Source organism: Microcaecilia unicolor, chromosome 10, assembly GCF_901765095.1.
Source record: "Microcaecilia unicolor chromosome 10, aMicUni1.1, whole genome shotgun sequence".
Classification (NCBI taxonomy): Eukaryota; Metazoa; Chordata; class Amphibia; order Gymnophiona; family Siphonopidae; genus Microcaecilia; species Microcaecilia unicolor.
This window is the reverse complement of record NC_044040.1, coordinates 187,515,970-187,535,477: the sequence shown is the minus strand read 5'-3', so window position 1 is coordinate 187,535,477 and position 19,508 is coordinate 187,515,970. Positions and strand designations below refer to the sequence as shown.

Genomic DNA, 19,508 nt, shown 5'->3' with positions numbered 1-19,508 from the left:
CAACCACCATGGAAGTTGCTGCTTCTTGAATCCAGGAGCCTTCTGGATTCTACAGAGGTGTAAGGAGAGAAGAGTCTCCCAATTCCTCATCTGCACTGCCTTAAGGATGCAGTGCACAGGCACTGTCACAACATCCATCATAATCAAGGATATCCAATTCTGCCCTGGGCTCTTCCTCAACTTCTAACTGAAATGGCACGGACTCAGTCATCTCCCATAAAAAGGTGACAATGGAGAATTCCTCTGGGGAAGACTTTATCCTTACTTGAGTTGGGGAGGGATCTGAGGGTAGACCCAGGGAGCCCTTCTCTGAGGGATCCTCTGGTTCCAAGTCAGACGTCCAAGAGTGGACCAAATCAGCCTCAGCAAAGTACTCTTCTTGAAATGCTCGAGTCTGTGCCCCCCTCAGACCACTGGACTCATGACCAGACTCTGGGTAGGAGCGCCAAAGGACGGGTTCTCCTCCGGACTCCAAGGGGGCTTCCTCCCCTGATGGGCTGGAAAGAAGTACCATCTTGGTTGGCACCAGTGTCAACAAATGGCCAACAGACAAGGCATGGTCCTTTAGGATTGGCTGGGGGTGCACCATGGCCAAGACCGAGCCAAGATCCACTCCAGTTCCTCCTGCAGCATGACTAAGGACTGTCCTTGAGGACACACACTGATAAAGATGGGGCTGGGGCAGAGACAGTGAGAAGATGATGGGGCTGCTGCTGAAACAGTGAGAAGATGATGGGGACAAATTGGAGGACTGATCCTGGCTCTGAGGAGGCTACTGCATCAATACTGACTCCATAGAGGGGAAGTGGTCCTCTCATGCTGATGCTTCTCGGGTACCGCCATCTGAGCTCCTGGCACCATGCTTTGAGGAGGTCTGATGTCAATGCATCTTTGCCTCCACCTGAGGCCTGACATTGGGGTTCCTGGTGCTAATGAGGATGACATCAAATCCTTCCATGTCCTTGGTGTCAGGTCCTTGGAAGTGCAGCCCGAACAGGAACTACTGATGCCTGATGTCAAAGCCAGTGTATCCCAAATTTCCAGCAAAGCTCCAGCAGCAATGGGGACCAATGCCTCTGTTGCCAGTGTTGATGGACTGGACTTAGAAATGCCAAAAGGTCTCTTGTGCAGCACCTCTCGACTCTTAAGGGTCTTTTTCTGCATTTGAAGACAGAGTTTACAATGGCCTAATGGCTGGATCCAAGGCACAGCAAACACAGTTGTGAGGCTCAGTCACAGATATGACCTTGCTGCACTGAGAACATTTTTTAAAACTACTGGGAGTTTTTTGGGATATCAGTGGAAAACAGCTGCAGTGAAATCAAATGGCTCAATTTTTAAAGAAAAAGGGAAAACTAGCCCCAGCTGGTGAGCTGAAGCTTAAGCAGGAAATGGAGCCAAGAAAATATAAAGAAAAAGGACCATAACGACTAGGAGAAACTAACAGGACAAATAAAAAGGAGGAAAAATGAAACTGTCCCATGCCACTCCATGGAAAAGTGCTGCATGGCAGCCAAGGAAAAAATCACTGAACAGAGCACACCGAAAACAGGTCCTCTCAGCTCTGTGGAAAAAAAAAAAAAAAAGACAACTGCCTCGTCCACTATGAATGAGGCAGGTGGAAAGGTATGCACACATGTACAGTCGGGGCTGCAAATGTCACGACTGTGGTCGTGACTCCTCTTTTGCTCACCTTATTTCTCGAAGTTCAGTTTCCAAGAAGGCTCCTGTCTGTCTTTCCTGTGTGCTCACTTCCTGTGTGTTCCAAGCCTCTATTTGGTGTCAGTGTGTTCCAGCTTCCAAGATGGCTCCTGTCTTTCCTGTGTGCTCACTTCCTGTGTGTTCCAAGCCTCTCTTTGGTGTCAGTGTGTTCCCTGCTCCTGTCCTGCTGTAGGTGACATCATCAGCGAGGGTCTTTATAAGGAAGTGGTATGCTGGCATTCAGTGCCTTTACATTGTCAAAAGGTCATCAGGTTAGCCGGTGTGCTGTTGCACTGTTTTATAACCTTGCTCTGGGCTCTTGCCCTTCTGCTTTGCCGTGTCTGTGGACTTCCAGTCCCTTCTGTTGTCTTGTTCCCTGTCTGTGTTTGTAGCTACTGAAGCTTCAGCCATTGTTCTGCTTTCTGCCTGTGTTTGGTAGCTACTGAAGCTTCAGCTATTGCTCTGCTTTCTGCCTGTGTTTGGTAGCTACTGAAGCTTCAGCTATTGCCCTGCTCTCTGTCTGTGTTTGTTAGCTACTGAAGCTTTAGCTATAGCTGTGCTCTCTGTCTGTGTTTGTTAACTACTGGAGCTTCAGCCTGTGCTCTGCTCTCTGTCTGTGTTTGTTAGCTACTGAAGCTTCAGCCATAGCTGTGCTCTCTGTCTGTGTTTGTTTACTACTGGAGCTTCAGCCTGTGCTCTGCTCTCTGTCTGTGTTTGTTAGCTGCTGGAGCTTCAGCTGAACCCTGCTCCTGCCAAGCTTGTATGTACAGTGGGGGAAATAAGTATTTGATCCCTTGCTGATTTTGTAAGTTTGCCCACTGACAAAGACATGAGCAGCCCATAATTGAAGGGTAGGTTATTGGTAACAGTGAGAGATAGCACATCACAAATTAAATCCGGAAAATCACATTGTGGAAAGTATATGAATTTATTTGCATTCTGCAGAGGGAAATAAGTATTTGATCCCTCTGGCAAACAAGACCTAATACTTGGTGGCAAAACCCTTGTTGGCAAGCACAGCGGTCAGACGTCTTCTGTAGTTGATGATGAGGTTTGCACACATGTCAGGAGGAATTTTGGTCCACTCCTCTTTGCAGATCATCTCTAAATCATTAAGAGTTCTGGGCTGTCGCTTGGCAACTCGCAGCTTCAGCTCCCTCCATAAGTTTTCAATGGGATTAAGGTCTGGTGACTGGCTAGGCCACTCCATGACCCTAATGTGCTTCTTCCTGAGCCACTCCTTTGTTGCCTTGGCTGTATGTTTTGGGTCATTGTCGTGCTGGAAGACCCAGCCACGACCCATTTTTAAGGCCCTGGCGGAGGGAAGGAGGTTGTCACTCAGAATTGTACGGTACATGGCCCCATCCATTCTCCCATTGATGCGGTGAAGTAGTCCTGTGCCCTTAGCAGAGAAACACCCCCAAAACATAACATTTCCACCTCCATGCTTGACAGTGGGGACGGTGTTCTTTGGGTCATAGGCAGCATTTCTCTTCCTCCAAACACGGCGAGTTGAGTTCATGCCAAAGAGCTCAATTTTTGTCTCATCTGACCACAGCACCTTCTCCCAATCACTCTCGGCATCATCCAGGTGTTCACTGGCAAACTTCAGACGGGCCGTCACATGTGGGGACCTTGCGGGCACTGCAGGATTGCAATCCGTTATGTCGTAATGTGTTACCAATGGTTTTCGTGGTGACAGTGGTCCCAGCTGCCTTGAGATCATTGACAAGTTCCCCCCTTGTAGTTGTAGGCTGATTTCTAACCTTCCTCATGATCAAGGATACCCCACGAGGTGAGATTTTGCGTGGAGCCCCAGATCTTTGTCGATTGACAGTCATTTTGTACTTCTTCCATTTTCTTACTATGGCACCAACAGTTGTCTCCTTCTCGCCCAGCGTCTTACTGATGGTTTTGTAGCCCATTCCAGCCTTGTGCAGGTGTATGATCTTGTCCCTGACATCCTTAGACAGCTCCTTGCTCTTGGCCATTTTGTAGAGGTTAGAGTCTGACTGATTCACTGAGTCTGTGGACAGGTGTCTTTCATACAGGTGACCATTGCCGACAGCTGTCTGTCATGCAGGTAACGAGTTGATTTGGAGCATCTACCTGGTCTGTAGGGGCCAGATCTCTTACTGGTTGGTGGGGGATCAAATACTTATTTCCCTCTGCAGAATGCAAATAATTCATATACTTTCCACAATGTGATTTTACGGATTTAATTTGTGATGTGCTATCTCTCACTGTTACCAATAACCTACCCTTCAATTATGGGCTGCTCATGTCTTTGTCAGTGGGCAAACTTACAAAATCAGCAAGGGATCAAATACTTATTTCCCCCACTGTATATCCTGAACCCTGCTCCTGCCAAGCTTGTATGTATTTCCTGAGCCCTGCTCCTGCCAAGCTTGTATGTATTTCCTGAGCCCTGCTCCTGCCAAGCTTGTATGTATTTCCTGAGCCCTGCTCCTGCCAAGCTTGTATGTATTTCCTGACCCCTGCTCCTGCCAAGCTTGTATGTATTTCCTAATCTCTGCTTCTGCCCATCCTTTATGTACGCCCTGTCTGCTTAGTCTGTGTGTGTTTCTTGCCTAGTAGCTGCTTGGTAGCTTTCAGTCCTTATTCTTGAGCCTGTCTGCTTTTCACCTAGTGTGGTATTGTTTGTCTGAGAGTCTTAATCTAGTGTTCTGCCTAGCCTTCCTTGTGACTCCAAGACCCAGTGTATGTCCTGTGGGTATCTAGTTCCTGCCCTGTTCTGTAGGCCCTGCCGGCCGCCTACACCCAGGGGCTCAACTCCTGGGGAACGGCGGTCAAGCGCAGGTGAAGATCTGCCTGTTCCAGTTTGCTTGCAACTCCAGTCCGGAGTTCCAGTCCTGTTCTGCCTTGACTCTGGTTGGGGGTAGTTTTGCCTGCCACTGCACTCCTCGGCAGTGGTCCAAGGGCTCACGAATCTGGTTTCCGCCTTGAGAACCTAACAGCCAAAAGCTCTAGAAATAGAACGATGGGTGGAGTCAGTGCCAGGCTCTGTCGGATGACATCACCCACACGTGGTAATTGCCCTGCTTGTCCTTAGAGAAACAGCTTTATAAAATTACTGAAAGTGTGCAAAGGGCCAAAATAAATGTAGAACTTATGTTGCTCACTTTTAAAAAGAGAGTTTAAAATGTTTTCCATGTATTCTCAGTGAGCTGTTCTTGTGCTTTACATTCATATCTGCTGCTTTCTACTCTGCTTTGGGGTCTTTTAAAAACTAGAATGACTTTATTTCTGTCCTCTGTAACAACAGACCAGAAATAGGTTAAAGAAGATCAGAGAATAATAATTTTTATGCTTGCGTTGTAGTCTGTGAAACTTACCAATTTACCATTAAAGATTTAGACACAAAATAAAGCATTTTTTTTAATTTATATTTTTAATTTATTGCATTTCTACCCCACATTTTCCCACCTATTTGCAGGCTCAATGTGGCTTACATAGTACCGTCAAAGGCGTTTGCCCAGTCGGTGAATAACAAATACAAAGTTGTATAGTGATCGTATGATGTATAAGCGGAGGGTCGAAATGGATGAAGATTGCGTGTTGTCCTGTGCGATCACAGTCATGCTGTGTTGGTAGGTGAAGAGGGTTACATGGGGTCGTTGGGGTAGGCCTTTTTGAAGAGGTTAGTTTGGCTGACACACCCTGTGTGTGTCATGTGTACCACAAATCTAAGCTTGAAATATCAATTTTCTTAATTCTGACTTAGAGCTGTGATGCTTTGCCATTATATTGGAAAATGGAAATGAGATCACATAAAAGGCTCATCAGTCAAATATCTGCTTAATGATACAGCATTTGAGAATACCTGAAAATCACCACAATACTTACACCACCAGGAGCCCTGCATGTCTGACGTGAAGCTTCAAAAACTTTCGGAGGGCCATCTCCAGCTTTTGAATATGTCTTGATCGAAGAAGAGTTGAATGAATGTGCATCTGATCCTGCTGCAAATTGATCCTAAAATTATAGAAATATAGTCAAGTTTTAGCAAGGTCAACAGTGAAGATACTTGCCTGTAGCAGCAGACTTTATATTCTCACAAGTGGGTGACACCGGACCGCATCGCTTGGTCCGGGACTTTAAAAGCATAAGTAGAGCTTTGTAGAGCACGAGACAGGCTCCACAGCGCATGCGTGAGTGCCTTCCAGCCCACGGTGAGAACAGTCTCCTCAGTTTTACACAGCAAAAAAAGTAAAAATAAAAAAGGAGACAACTCCAAGGGGAGGTGGGAGTGATTATGAGAATATAAAGCCTGCTGTTCTCGGAGAATACCTGATACAGGTAAGTATCTTCACTTTCTCTGAGGACAAGAAGTCATATGGATTCTCACAAGTGGGGAATCCCTAGCATCCAAGCTCACAAAGAAAACAAACATTGGTCAATTGGGCCTCACAAGGACATAATGCATATTAACCTGAAACTATATACAATCTGAATAAGAGTGCAGCCGGGAACAGAATAAAACAGGCCTACTACTACTACAAATCATTTCTATAGCGCTACCAGTCGTACGCAGCGCTTCACAATTAGGAAGGTGGAATTGCATTCTAGACCCCAAACAGATTCTGCAAAACTGTCTGCCAGAACCGACTGTCGAATCGGGTATCCTGATCAAGGCATTAGTGTGAAGTGAATGTGTCGACGAAGACCATGTCGCAGCATAGGAAATTTCTTCAATGAAGGCTGACCGTAAGTGGGCTACTGATGCAGCCATGGCTATGACATTGTGATCTGTGACATGACCCTTTAAGGCCAGCCCAGCATGGGAATAAGTGAAAGAAATGCAAACTGCCAGCCAATTACAAATGGTGCGTTTCTTGATGGCGACCCCCTATCCTGTTGGGATCAACAGAAATAAAAAGTTGGGAGGAATGTCTGTGGGGCCTAGTCTGCTCCATGTAGTGGGACAATGCTCTCTTGCAATCCAAGATGTGCAAGGTACTTTCGCCAGGATGGGCATGAGGTCAGGGAAAGAATGTTATCAAGACAATCAACTGGTTCAGATGGAACTCCGCCACTTTCGATAGGAACTTAGGGTGCATGTCGAGGACTACTCTGTTGTAATGAAACTTATAAGGTGCATCCATCACTAAGGCGTGAAGTTCACTGACCCTAAGAGCTGAAGAAACCGCCACCAAGAAAATGACCTTCCAAGTCAAGTACTTCAGATGGCAGGAATCCAGTGGCTCAAAAGCAGCTTTCATAAGTTGGGTAAGAACAATGTTGAGGCCTCATGATACTGGCGGAGGCTTGACAGTGGGCTTTGACAAAAGCAAACATCTGATGAAGTGAACAACTAGAGGATGTCCAGAGATGGGCTCAGCTTCTACACGCTGATGATAATCACTAATCAAACTGAGGTGAACCCTTATGGAGTTGGTCTTAAGACCAGACTCGGAAAGATGCAGAAGGTATTCAAGCAAGGTCTGTGCAGGTCAGGAAAGGGGATCTAGGACCTTGCCCTCACACCAGACAGCAAACATCCTCCATTTGAAAGAATAGCACCTTTTAGTGGAGTCTTTCCTGGAAGCCAGCAAGACCCAGGAGACACCCTCTGAAAAGACCCAAGGGAGCAAATTCTAGGCTCTCACCAACCAAGCTGAGAGAGCCAGAGACTGGAGGTTGGGATGTAGAAGAGACCCCTCGTTCTGCGTGATCAGGGTTGGGAAACACTCCAATCTCCACGGTTTTTCAGAGGATAACTCCAGAAGGAGAGGGAATCATATCTGCTGCTGCCAGTATGGCACGATCAGAATCATGGCTGTGCAGTCTTGCTTGAGTTTCAACAAAAGTTTTCCCTACTAGAAGTATGGGAGGATATGCATATAGAAGATCTGTCCCCCAAGTTGAGGAGGAAAGCATCTGACACTAGTCTGTCGTGTGCCTGAAGCCTGGAACAGAATTGAGGGACCTTGTGGTTGATTTGAGTGGCAAAAAGATCTACCAAGTGGGTATCCCATGCTCAGAAGATCTTGCGGGCTATGTCCATATTGAGAGACCACTTGTGTGGTTGCATTATCCTGCTGTCGGCCAGGGTATTGTTTTTTTCCCACTAGATAAGCGGCTCGAAGGAACATACCATGTGGGCGAGCCCAATGCCACATCCGGATGGCTTCCTGACAAAGAGGGTGTGATCTAATGCCTCCATGATTGTTGGGGTGATACTTTGCAACCTGATAGTCTGTTTGGATGAGCACAGTTTGATGAGATAACCGATCTCTGAAAGCCTTTAGAGTGTTCCAGCTCACCAGAGCTCCAGGAGATTGATCTGAAGATTTGTTTCCTTGGTGGACCAAACAGTTTGGGTATGAAGCCCATCTACATGAGACCCCTATCCCAGGAGAGACGCATTTCTCATCAGCACCTTTTGTGGCTGAGGAATTTGGAATGGGTCAAATTGGATCGAATAGTCCACCACTGAAGGGAGCGTACAAGCTCTGGGGACACTTGGATGACATCTCCTAGGCTCCCCGTGGCTTGATACCACTGAGACGCCAGGGTTCATTGAGCTAATCTCATATGAACGTACACTGTGGAAGCCATTTGGCCCAATAATCTTAACATCTGTCGAGTTGTGACCTGCCGTGAGGCTTGAACCATGGAAGCGAGTGCAACAAGAGTGTCTGCTCTCTGCTCCAGAAGGAAGACTTGAAAATTCTGAGTATAATGCAGGGCTCCTACAAATTCCTATAATTTGACAGGGTGAAGATGGGACTTGGGTACTTTAAAATGAACCCTAGTAGCTCAACACCCGAATAGTCATCTGCATGGACTCCAGAGCACTCTCCTCTGAGGTGTTCTTTACCAGCCAATCGTCGAGATATGGGAACACATGGACTCCCAGTCTGCGTAGTGATGCTGCAACTACTGCTAGACATTTGGTGACGACCCTGGGAGCTGATGCGAGGTCAAAAAGCAACATGCGATACTGAAAATGATGTGTTCCCAACTGAAATCTAAGATACTTCCAGTGGATTGGAAGTATCAGGATGTGAATATATGCATCCTTTAAGTCCAGAGAGCATAACCAATCATTTTTATAAAACACTGGAGAAGGGTGCTCAAGGAAACCATCCTGAATGTTTCTTGAACTAGGAATTTGTTCAGGGCACTTAGGTCTACAATGGGACGAACCCCCCCCCCCTCCCGTTTTCTTTTGCACAAGGAAGTATCTAGAGTAGAATCCCCTCCCTTCGTCCCCTGGTGGAATGGGCTCAACTGCATGGGCCTTCAGAAGGGCTGAGAGTTCCTCTGCAAGTACCTGACTTAAGAACTGAATGAACGAGCTCTCGGTGGGCAACTTGGAGGTTTCAGATACCAATTTGGAGGTTTTAAATATCAATCTGAGATGGACTATTTGAAGAACCCACTGGTCAGAGGTTATAAGGGGCCGTCTTTTGTAGAAAACGTCAGCCTCCCTCTGACCAGCAATTCAGAGGGAAGGACACTTTTACTATGGCTATGCTCTGCTGAATCCAGTCAAAAGCTCGTAATTTCTTTTGCCTGGGAAGCAGCAGGGGCCTTTGGCGAATGCTGTTGATGTGAATGAGCAAGCTGGAGTTGAGCCTGAGCAGGCTGGTGAGCCGAGGGGTTGTACCTATGCTTCTGACAGTAATAGTTACTCCTCTCCTTGGTTTTCCAAAAGTCCTCCTAACTGAGGAGGTAGATGCAGAATGCGCCTAGTGGGAGAAAGAAGAAATGGTATTAGTATGTTTTTTGATTTGGTCTACGACCTCCTCAACCTTCTCTCCAAAAAGGTTATCCCCCAGAATGGGGCATCTGCCAACCTCTCCTGAACAGAATGTTCCAAGTCAGAAATACGCAGCCATGAGACTCTGCGCATTGCTATACTCTGGGCAGAGATCCTGGATGTCACATCAAAAGAGTCATAAGTGCCCCTGGCCAAGAACTTTCGACACGCCTTCTGCTGCTTGACCAACTTGTGAAGTAACTCGGCCTGCTCCAGAGGATCGTCTCAGCCAGGTCTGACAACTTGTGCACCAAGTTTCGCAAGTAGATGCTCGTGAACAGCTGGTAAGATTGTATTCAGGAGATGAGCATTGAAGCCTGGAATATCTTTCTCCCAAAAGAATTCAGGGTTCTAGCTTCTCTTACCTGGGTGCACCAAGGCATAGTCCCTGGAACTCCTGGCTCTTTAGAGAGTAGATTCCACCACCATGGAACTGAAGCAACTAAGGCTTATCAAAACCATGTGTAACGTGGATCCGGTACACAGTATCAATTTTCTTGGGCATGACCGGGACCGACAAAGGGGACTCCCAATTCCTAACAAGGACTTCCTGGAGTACTTCGTGGGGAGGGCCAGTCACAGCCTCCCTAGGAGGAGACATGTAGTTCAGGACCTCAAGCATCTTGGCCCTGGGCTCGTCCTCCACTTCCAAAGGAAACAGAATGGTATCAGCCATTTCCTTGAGAAAAGAAGGGAATGAAAGGCTTTCCGGAGGAGACTTTCTCCTTTCAGGTGGAGAGGAGGGTACAGAGGGAAGGTCAAGGTAGTGCCGGCTTGGGTGGCAGTTGACACCAGAGCTGCATGCGGCGTCGGAGGCCACACCGCAGGCTGAGGGCGAAGTGGGGCTGCAATGGGAGGCAGGGTAGGTGCAAGCACTCCTGATGCCGAAGCACACTGTTGCAGAAGACCATCCAGTAGCTTGGGGAGCAAAGCCTGGATGTGCTCATCGAAGGACGATACAGGGAAAAGCTGGGATGACGGTTCAGGAGCAAGTCGATGTGGGAGCTGGTTGCTGGGAGATCAACACAGTACCTCCTGAATGGAGCGGGAGCAGTTCTCCCGGCATTGACGCTTCTTGGGTGCTGAATCCTTCGATGCACTGGAGCTCCCGGTATCATGTGTCAAGGGAGATCAATGGGGATGCTTCTAGGCCTTCGCCCGAAGCTTGTCATCGAGCCTCCTCGGTGCCAACAAGGACGTTGAATCTACACGTTGCCTCAGGGTCAGGTCCAAAGATGGATGGTCCCAGGGACCTGCCCAGCAGGAGGCCTTGAGGCAGGTGGAGACCTACTCAATGCTTCACTTCTCCAAGGGTCTAGCAGCAGCCATGCTTACCAACACTCCTGATGCTCTACATCGATGCCGACGTCAAAGAACCAAACTTGGCTCCAAAAATCCTCTCTTGAGCCTCTATGGAAACCTGGTTCCTCTTCTTCATATGAAGACAGAGAACACAGTCAGTGGGGCTATGACCGGGCCCGAAACAGGAAAATTAGGTTCTTACCTTGATCATTTTCTTTCCTTTAGTCACAGCAGATGAATCCTTTAACTGATGGGTTGTATCCGCCTACCAGCAGGTGGAGATAGAGAACACTGAAATCACATGGTGTTCCTGGACGCCCAGCCTCCTCTGCCTTCAGTATATGAAATTTCCAAGGCAGAATGAATAAGAAAGGCAAAATAACATAAACTTTCCTCACAGAGAACAAATGCCCCTGAACCAGAGCAATAACCAAACAAAGGAGGGACGATATCAACCTCAAGCAATAAAATCAGCATGTAGTAACTCTGATAGCTTGTCTTCAAGTACTCCTAATGAGGCACAATGTCTGTATGCAACACCTGTACAAAAACTAAAGTCAGACAGGGAGGGATCATGGATTTATCTGCTGTGACTAAAGGAAAGAAAATTATCAAGGTAAGAACCTAATTTTCCCTTCCTTGTCAGCAACAGCAGATGACTCCATTAACTGATGGGATGTAGCAAAGCACTCCCTAAGTAGGGTGGGAACAGGCAACTCCACTAGCAAGCACTTGCGCTCCAAAACGCGCATCCTGCCGTGCTGCCACATCCAGCCTGTAACGCGGCACAAAAGAGAGCTGAGAAGCCCAGGTAGCCGCACGACAGATCTCTTGAAGAGAAAAGACACCCGTTTCAGCCCACGAAGAGGACATTGTCCTCGTAGAGTGCGCTTTAAACGCTTCAGGCAGCGACCGCCCTGAAAGCAGATAAGCAGAAAAAATGAGCTCCTTCAGACAGCGGGCTATAGTGGCCGTAGACGCTGGAAACCCTCGTCATGGATCTGCCAACAGTACAATAATTGATCAGAATTCCTAAACTCATTTGACATCTGCAGATACTGTCACAGAGCCCTGCGGACATCCAAAAGGTGCAATTTCCCAAGGTGTCTGGAAACACCTCCTTACAAAAGGAAGGAAGAAAAATGGGCTGGTTCAGGTGAAAAAGCTGAAACCACCTTAGGCAGAAAGGAAGGCACCGTATGCACAGTACCCCGGATTCCAAGAACTGTAGAAAAGGATCCCGACAGGAAAGAGCCTGAAGCTCAGACACTCTTCTTGCCGACGTCATTGCCACTAAACAAACTGTCTTGAGAGTCACATCCTTCTCAGAAGCCCGTTTAAGAGGCCTCAATGGGGATCGCTGGAGCACCTTCACACGAGCCCTAGGTTCCAAGCCGGACAAGGTGACAGCAAAGGAGGACGGAGACGAAGCGCCCCTCTGAGAAATCAGACAATATCCGGATAAGCAGCAAGGACAAGCCAGAGACCCCCCCCCCCCCCCCCCCCCCCGGAAGCAGGCCAACGCTGCCACTTGAACCCGAAGGGAATTGTAGGCCAGGCCCTTTTGTAGCCCGTCCTGCAAAAAGTCCAGCAAAAGGAGACTGTTGCCAGAGTTGGCGAGATAGACTTTGGAGTACACCACGCCTTAAAAGTGCGCCAGATCCGAGCATAAGTCACAGAGATAGACCGCGTACGAGCATGCAAGAGTGTGGCAATAACCTTATTAGAATAGCCCTTGTCCCTCAATTGTACCCTCTCAACAGCCAGGCCATAAGACCAAAGCGGCAAGGATCTTCCATAGTCACCGGACCCTGAACTAACAAGTTCGGAACCCGAGGCAAAGGAAGAGGCACGCCTACCAGAATCCGCCGGAGATCCGTGTACCACGGACGCCTTGGCCAATCCTGGGCGACGAGAATCACCAATCCTCGGTGCAGGCAAACCCGAAGTAGTACTCGCCCTATCAAGGGCCAAGGAGGGAACACATACAGGAGGCCCGAGGGCCAAGGTTGAGCCAGGGCATCCAACCCCGCCGAGCGAGGATCTCTCCCTTCTGCTGAAAAAGCGAGGGACTTTGGTCTTTACGCTTGACGCCATGAGATCCAAACCTGAAGTCCCCCATTTGGCACTAATCTGAAGAAAAACTTCTTCCCATTTCGCCGGGTCGATTTGATGTCTGCTGAGGAAATCGGCTTGTACGTTGCTCTGACCAGCTATGAGAGACGCGGACAGCAGCTCTAGGTGGCGCTCAGCCCAGTCGCAGATCTGAGACGCCTCCGCAGCCAGGGCCCTGCACTGAGTACCGCCCTGACGATTGATGTAGGCCACTGCTGTCGTGTTGTCCAACAGAACTCGGACAGGAAGACCTTTCAGTGTCCTGTGGAAGGCCAGAAGAGCCTGGAATATCGCTCTCAGTTCCAAGCGATTGATGGACCATCCTGCTTCCGCAGTAGACCACCGACCCTCAGCATAGCGTCCCCGGCAATGAGCTCCCCAGTCCGAAAGGCTGGCATCTGTTATCACCAGACACCAAAAAGGAAGAGCCAGTGGCATCCCCTGCCACAGCATACTGTCGGAAAGCCACCAATCCATACTGCGCTGGGCCGCACGAAGCCACCTTAGTCTGCGTTGGTATTCCTGGGATAGCAGAGACCATTGCTGAAGCAGAGCAAGCTGCAGCGGCCTCATGTGAGCTCTCACCCAGGGAACCACCTCTATGGTGGCCGTCATCGACCCCAGGAGCTGAATAAAGTCCCAAGCTCGAGGGCGAGGCATCCGCAGGAGCAGGTGGACCTGATTCTGAAGCTTGAGACGCCTGTTGTTGGGAAGAAAAATGAACCCCGAAGCCGTGTCGAACCGGACCCCCAATACTCGAGAGACAGAGGGGGTCAGGTGACTTTTGGCCATATTGACTACCCAGCCCTGAGTCTGAAGAACTGAAACAACTCTGGCTGTGGCAAGTCGGCTTTCATCTGCCGAATCCGCTCTGATGAGCCAGTCGTCGAGATAAGGGTGAACTCTGATACCCTCTTGCCTGAGAAAGGCAGACACCACTATCATCACCTTGGAAAAAGTCCGAGGGGGAAAGGCAAGGCGCAAAGCTGGAAATGTTGGCTCAAAACCGCAAACCGGAGAAACCACTGATGTGGCGGCCAGATGGGAAAATGCAAATACGCTTCCTTGAGGTCCAGAGACATGAAAAACTCTCCTGGCTGTACCGCCGCAATGACGGAGCGCAGGGTTTCCATATGGAAGTGTCGCACAACTAAGGCCTCATTGACTCTGCATACGTCGAGGATAGGTCTGAACGACCTGCCTTTTCGAGGCACCACAAAATAGCTAGAGTAGCGACCGCAGGGGCAGGAGGAACCAAAACCACCGCTCCAGCAACACCTGCAAGGTCTCGTTTACCGCTGCCCGCTTGACGGCAGTGCCGCATTGGGACTCCAAAAACGCGTCTCCCACTGAGGCAGCGAATTCTAGTTGGTAACCTTCTCTGATCAGGTCCAGAACCCACTGATCCGAAGTAATCTTGGTCCACACTCCTCGAGAAAGAGGGGGAGACGACCCCCCTACTGCGGGAACCGACGAGTGGACCGGCATCCCATCATTGTGGAGGACGCCCCTGAACTCCTGGACGTTGCCCGGATGCCGCAGCGTGTTTGTCCGAACAAAAGGTGTTCCACTGCTGGAAACAGGTACGTTGAGCAAACCCCGCAGAGCACCCCAAGCGATACCTGCGAGCTTCACGAAAACGTGGCCTGGAAAAGGAGGGAAAAGAAGGACTCAGCCTATCCTCAGGCAACCGCTGGGACTTAGAGTCCCCTAGGTCCTTAACAATCTTCTCCAAATCCTCCCCAAATAAAAGAAGGCCCCGAAAGGGTAACCTCACCAGCCTTTGTTTAGAGGCCATGTCAGCCACTCAATGCTGGAACCAAAGAAGGCAGCGGGCAGCAACCGCCACCGACATCTACTTAGCCGAAGCTCAGACCAGATCATAAAGGGCATCAGCCAAAAAAGACAGGGCAAGACTCCATACACGGGCCGACCTCAGCGATGGAACCCGCTCCATCGGCGGGCTGCTCAACCGCCTGCTTCAACCAGGAAAGGCAGGCCTGGGCTGCATAGGAACTGCAAATAGCCGCCTGTAAGGACAGGCCCGAGATTTCAAAGGACCGCTTCAGCGTGGATTTCAGCCGCCGGTCCTGCATATCTTTCAAAGCGACCCCTCCTTCCACCGGGAGAGTAGTCTTTTTAGTCACAGCCGTGACTAACGCATCCACTTTAGGCATCCCAAAGAGGGCCAACTAACTTTCACTCAGAGGGTAAAGGTGACACATAGCCCTGGCCACCTTCAAGGGACCATCAGGGTCAGACCATTGAGCTGAAATAAGCTCTTGGATGGAAGCATGCACGGGAAAAGCCCAAGAAGGCTTCTTAGTACTAGCCATCCGAGGATTAATAAAAGAGGCAGCACCCTTGTCAGGATCTTCAATACAAAGGGCCTGTAAGGCATCAGAAATGAGAGCTGGCAACTCATCGCGGTGGAAAATCCGAACCGCTTTAGGGTCATCCAACTCCTGTGGCAAGCAGCCACCCTGGTCTGGATCATCAGTCCGTGAGGGCCTGCCAGACCCCTCAGACTCCCCGAAACTAGACCACGGGGGAAAACAAGGTGAAGAGTCCCCCTCAGACGGGGTATTCACGCACCTACGCTTAGCGTCAGCCAAAAGCTCGGGGGAAGAAAAAGTCTCCAGCAGACGCTGGGCTATCAAGAACTGGAGGCAACCCAGTCCGAAAGGAATTGTCAGGAGCCTCAGGCAGTGCTCTTTTTAACATAAAAGCCTTATGCATCAGCAGTACAAATTCAGGGGAGAAAAACTCCAAGATGGCGCCCGCTGCCAACTCCGTCGGGCGGGAAGAATCACTGCCCACCATGCTCATGCCAGCATTAGGCATTTAGGCAGCATGTGCTGCAAAGCCCCGCTGCTGACCTGCGTTTCCCATAGTGGGAGCAGTGCTTAACCCCTTCAGCAGCCAAATACAGAAAACAAAATGGCGCCTTTGCGCCAAAACTTACCCCACACAGAGCGCTGTCAGCTGGAACCTCCCTGGAGGAGCTGGGCACCACTCTCACCTCAGGAGACCGAGTCAAACAAGCTTCGGTCAAGCTGCACCAAACCAGGAACTCTGGAAAAAGCCTCAGAAATCGCCACGCTGAGAAAGCGAGCCTCTCTCTCTCTCTTTTTTTTTTTTTTCTGTGAGGAAAGTTAGGGGTAGGCAGCCACAGAGGAACTCTGGGAGGAGGGGGAATGGGGTAAGGCAAGGACAGGGAAAACCAAGTATGCCTTTAAAGTGGGCAACACCAGCCACAACACCCCCCACTCTACTGGCAAAGCACAGGAGCCACCCCAGGCAGAAATCCAGGAGCTGAGAAAGTGACGTCCACACCTGCTGGGAGATAGAGATATACTGAAGGCAGAGGGGGCTGGGCGTCCAGGAATACCATGTGCTTTCAGTGTTCTCTATCTCTGCCTGCTGGTAGGCGGATACAACCCAGTTAATGGATTCATCTGCTGTTGATGACAAGGAAATTGAAGATACCAAGAATGGGTGTCTTTCCCAGAGACTGTCCGACTGCACCGGGTACTGCTCCTAAGGTCACTGGGAACCTACGTGGACATGGAAGGATAAACTTCCTCGGCTCAATTAAACGAAGCAGTACCTGAAAAAGGGGCAAATCACAGCAAAAATGAAGGAAAAAATCCCAGCCTAAGTCAAGGCCTAAAAACAGCCAAATGACAACGAAAAACAAAAGAAACTTAAAACCAGGAAAAATAAACTAGAAACTAAAGAAAAATATTTAAAAAGGGGGCTCCACAAATGGGAACACAATAAAGAACGAAAAAAGTCGCTGAAAGGTACTAAAAAGCTCTTTAAACCAAGCGGAAATAAGAAGATGGTAAAAAAAAAACCCACACCCTCTCCTCACCACTGTAGAAAAAGAACTGAGGATCTTGTGTTCTCACAGTGGGTAGGAAGGCACTCGTGTATGCGTGGTAGAGCATGTCTTGCACGCTACAAAGCTCTACTTATACTTTTCGTAAGTACCAGACCGGATGTGTCCTCAGAGAAAAAGTGTTACTATTCCAGCTGATCTTGAAAGAGCTTGTAAATGTCAATATCATACAAAGTTAACCAGTTTTAAAATATAAACTTGTTAAATCAATGAACGAGTTGCATAAAAATGACACTATCAGGCTTATTTTCGAAAGAGACGGGTGCCCGTCTTCTGACACAAATCGGGAGATGGGCGTCCTTCTCTCAGGGTCGCCCAAATCGGAATAATCGAAATCCGATTTTGGGCGTCCTCAACTGCTTCCCGTCACGGGGACGACCAAAGTTCACGGGGGCGTGTCACCACTGTAGTGAAGGCGGGATTGGGGCGTGATTAAGAGATGGACACCCATCTTGTTTTGATAATACGGGTTTCCCCGCCCCTTCGCAGGGCCGTCCTGCGAGGACGCCCTTATGAAAACTTGGGTGCCCCGTTTGATTATGCCCCTCTATAAGACTCCTAACATCCTTTCTTCCCCCTTCCTCTTGTGTGGGCTGCTCAGAGAAGCTGAAAATCTTATTTTGTATTACTTGTTAGCAATGTCTTTATACCACTCCTCAATTGCTAGCAAAATTTCAAATCTGTACTAGCTATGTATAGCAAATATACAGCAACAGAATATGATTACTGTGGGGGGAAAAAGCCTCAGAACCCCACCTTCACTTTTTTTTTTATAGTGATAGGACTTCAACGGTGGTCACATCACTGGTACCCCCCCCCCCCCCCAACACACACATTTGAATCAGTGTTATGTCTGTCTATTTTGTTAACTTTGATATATCTATGACAAATGTCAATAAAAATATTGGAAAAAACCTTTGCAGGGCTAATTTCCTAGTGAACCAACAATAACTGTGACTCAAATAAATCAGTGACTTAACTTTCAATCAAAATGTGCTTTGCTGTAGACCACACTGACTGTGGCCAAGTTTCACCGATGGCGTTTCAAGGTGTCTTGGATCAAATCAGCTCCCTTGCACTGTTGATTTTACAGCGTTTCTAAGGGCAACAGTGAGAGAGTTGATTTGATTCAAGACACCTTGAAACAGCCATAGGTGAAACTTTGGCCACAGTCAGTGGGGTCTATAGCAAAGCATGCTGTTCTAAATTAGGTTGCTTAGCATTGCAGGTGCCAACGCTGAATATCGGGCTGGCACCCACATAACTTTAAAATGTTTTAAAAGTGCTATGAGGTCCCTCCCAGCCTCGCTCTTTCACATCCTCCCCCCAGACCATGTCAAGTTTAACCCCCTAACCCCTCGCAACTTTGCCCCCCCCCCCCCAGTCCCAGCCTCCTAGCGCTCTAAGTAGGTCCCCTCGGGCCTACCTCTGATCCCTGGTGGTCCAGAGGGTCGTTGGGGGCAGGAGTGCAGTCCCCTCTCTCCTGCCCTGGTGGCTGGCCTTATAAGAGGTCGCAGCAGCCACTTCTGAGACCAGCCAGTGTCCTCCTGCTCTCAACGACCCTCTGGACCACCAGGGATGAGAGGTGGGCCTGGGGGGGGGGGGGGTGACTACTTACAACACAGGGGGAGGGGGCTTAAACTTGGTGTAAGCTGAGGGAGGATAGGAAGGAAGGAAAGAAGGAGGGGGGCCAGGAGGAGGATTGTGGCACTTTTAAAACATTTTTACAAAGTTATGTGGGTCCTGGCCGATATTCAGCTGGAACCTGCATAATCGTCTTATGAGCCCCGGCTGAATATCAGCCAGGCTCACATAAGCACCAGTGGTCAGCACACCTGAAATTAGCCCCCAGTATTCAGTGCCAGTACCTGGACCGGCACTGAATATTGAAGGCTACTGTAGCGGGTGATGGCCAGTGTTTAAAAAAAAGCTGACTGCCTCTGGCATGTGCTTTATGAAAATAAGAAACCAGTGTTGCATTAGGCAGCATTTCAACCAAGAACTCTGACTTGTTCCACAAAAAGGAAAACAAGTTAAGCAGAATCAACCCATATAGTGAGCTACCTGATAATATGCAAAGGCACTGGAAAGTGGTGCTAGAATTCCAGAAAGGACAAAGGTTTACTATCTTACATAAGTACTGCCATACTGGGACAGACCAAAGGTCCATCAAGCCCAGCATCCTGTTTCCAATATTGGCCAATCCAGGTCACAAATACCTGGCAAGATCCCCAAAAAGTACAAAACATTTTATGCTGCATATCCCAGAAGGTGAAATTAGGCCTTACCTGCTAATTTTCTTTCCTCTAGATCCTCCAGACCGTTCAAGACACTTGGGTTATGCACTCCTACCAGCAGAGGGAGAACACTAAAACTTCTTATACAAGTAGCCTGTGCAGACCTTCTACTAACCAGTAAAACAGTAACAAAGCAGAGGAACAAAACACCTCCACCTAAACAAAGCCACTAAATCCACACTCAGATCTCCTCCCCTTAAGACGGGGGAATTCAACTGCAGATGGGCACAAACGGTACTACAAACTGCCCTTAGTAAAACTCCAGGACCCAAATCACAGGAGCTACTAGAAATACCAGCAACTGAAATCTAAAGAACTATCATACTGAACTGTCCGATACACTGGGTGGGCTCTTGAATGGTCTGGAGGATTGCTGAGGAAGGTGAAATTAGGCCTTACC

The 19,508-nt window shown here is 48.8% G+C and overlaps 1 protein-coding gene across 1 annotated transcript in view; it reads right to left on the bottom strand.

Moving 5' to 3' along the window:
• Nucleotides 1-19,508, bottom strand: part of MLF1 (myeloid leukemia factor 1) — a 108,315-nt gene that overhangs the window by 51,513 nt on the left and 37,294 nt on the right. Inside the window, exon 4 of the mRNA XM_030216486.1 lies at nt 5,569-5,697. Coding sequence (XP_030072346.1) covers nt 5,569-5,697 — 129 coding nt within the window. The remainder of the gene's footprint in view (nt 1-5,568; nt 5,698-19,508) is intronic.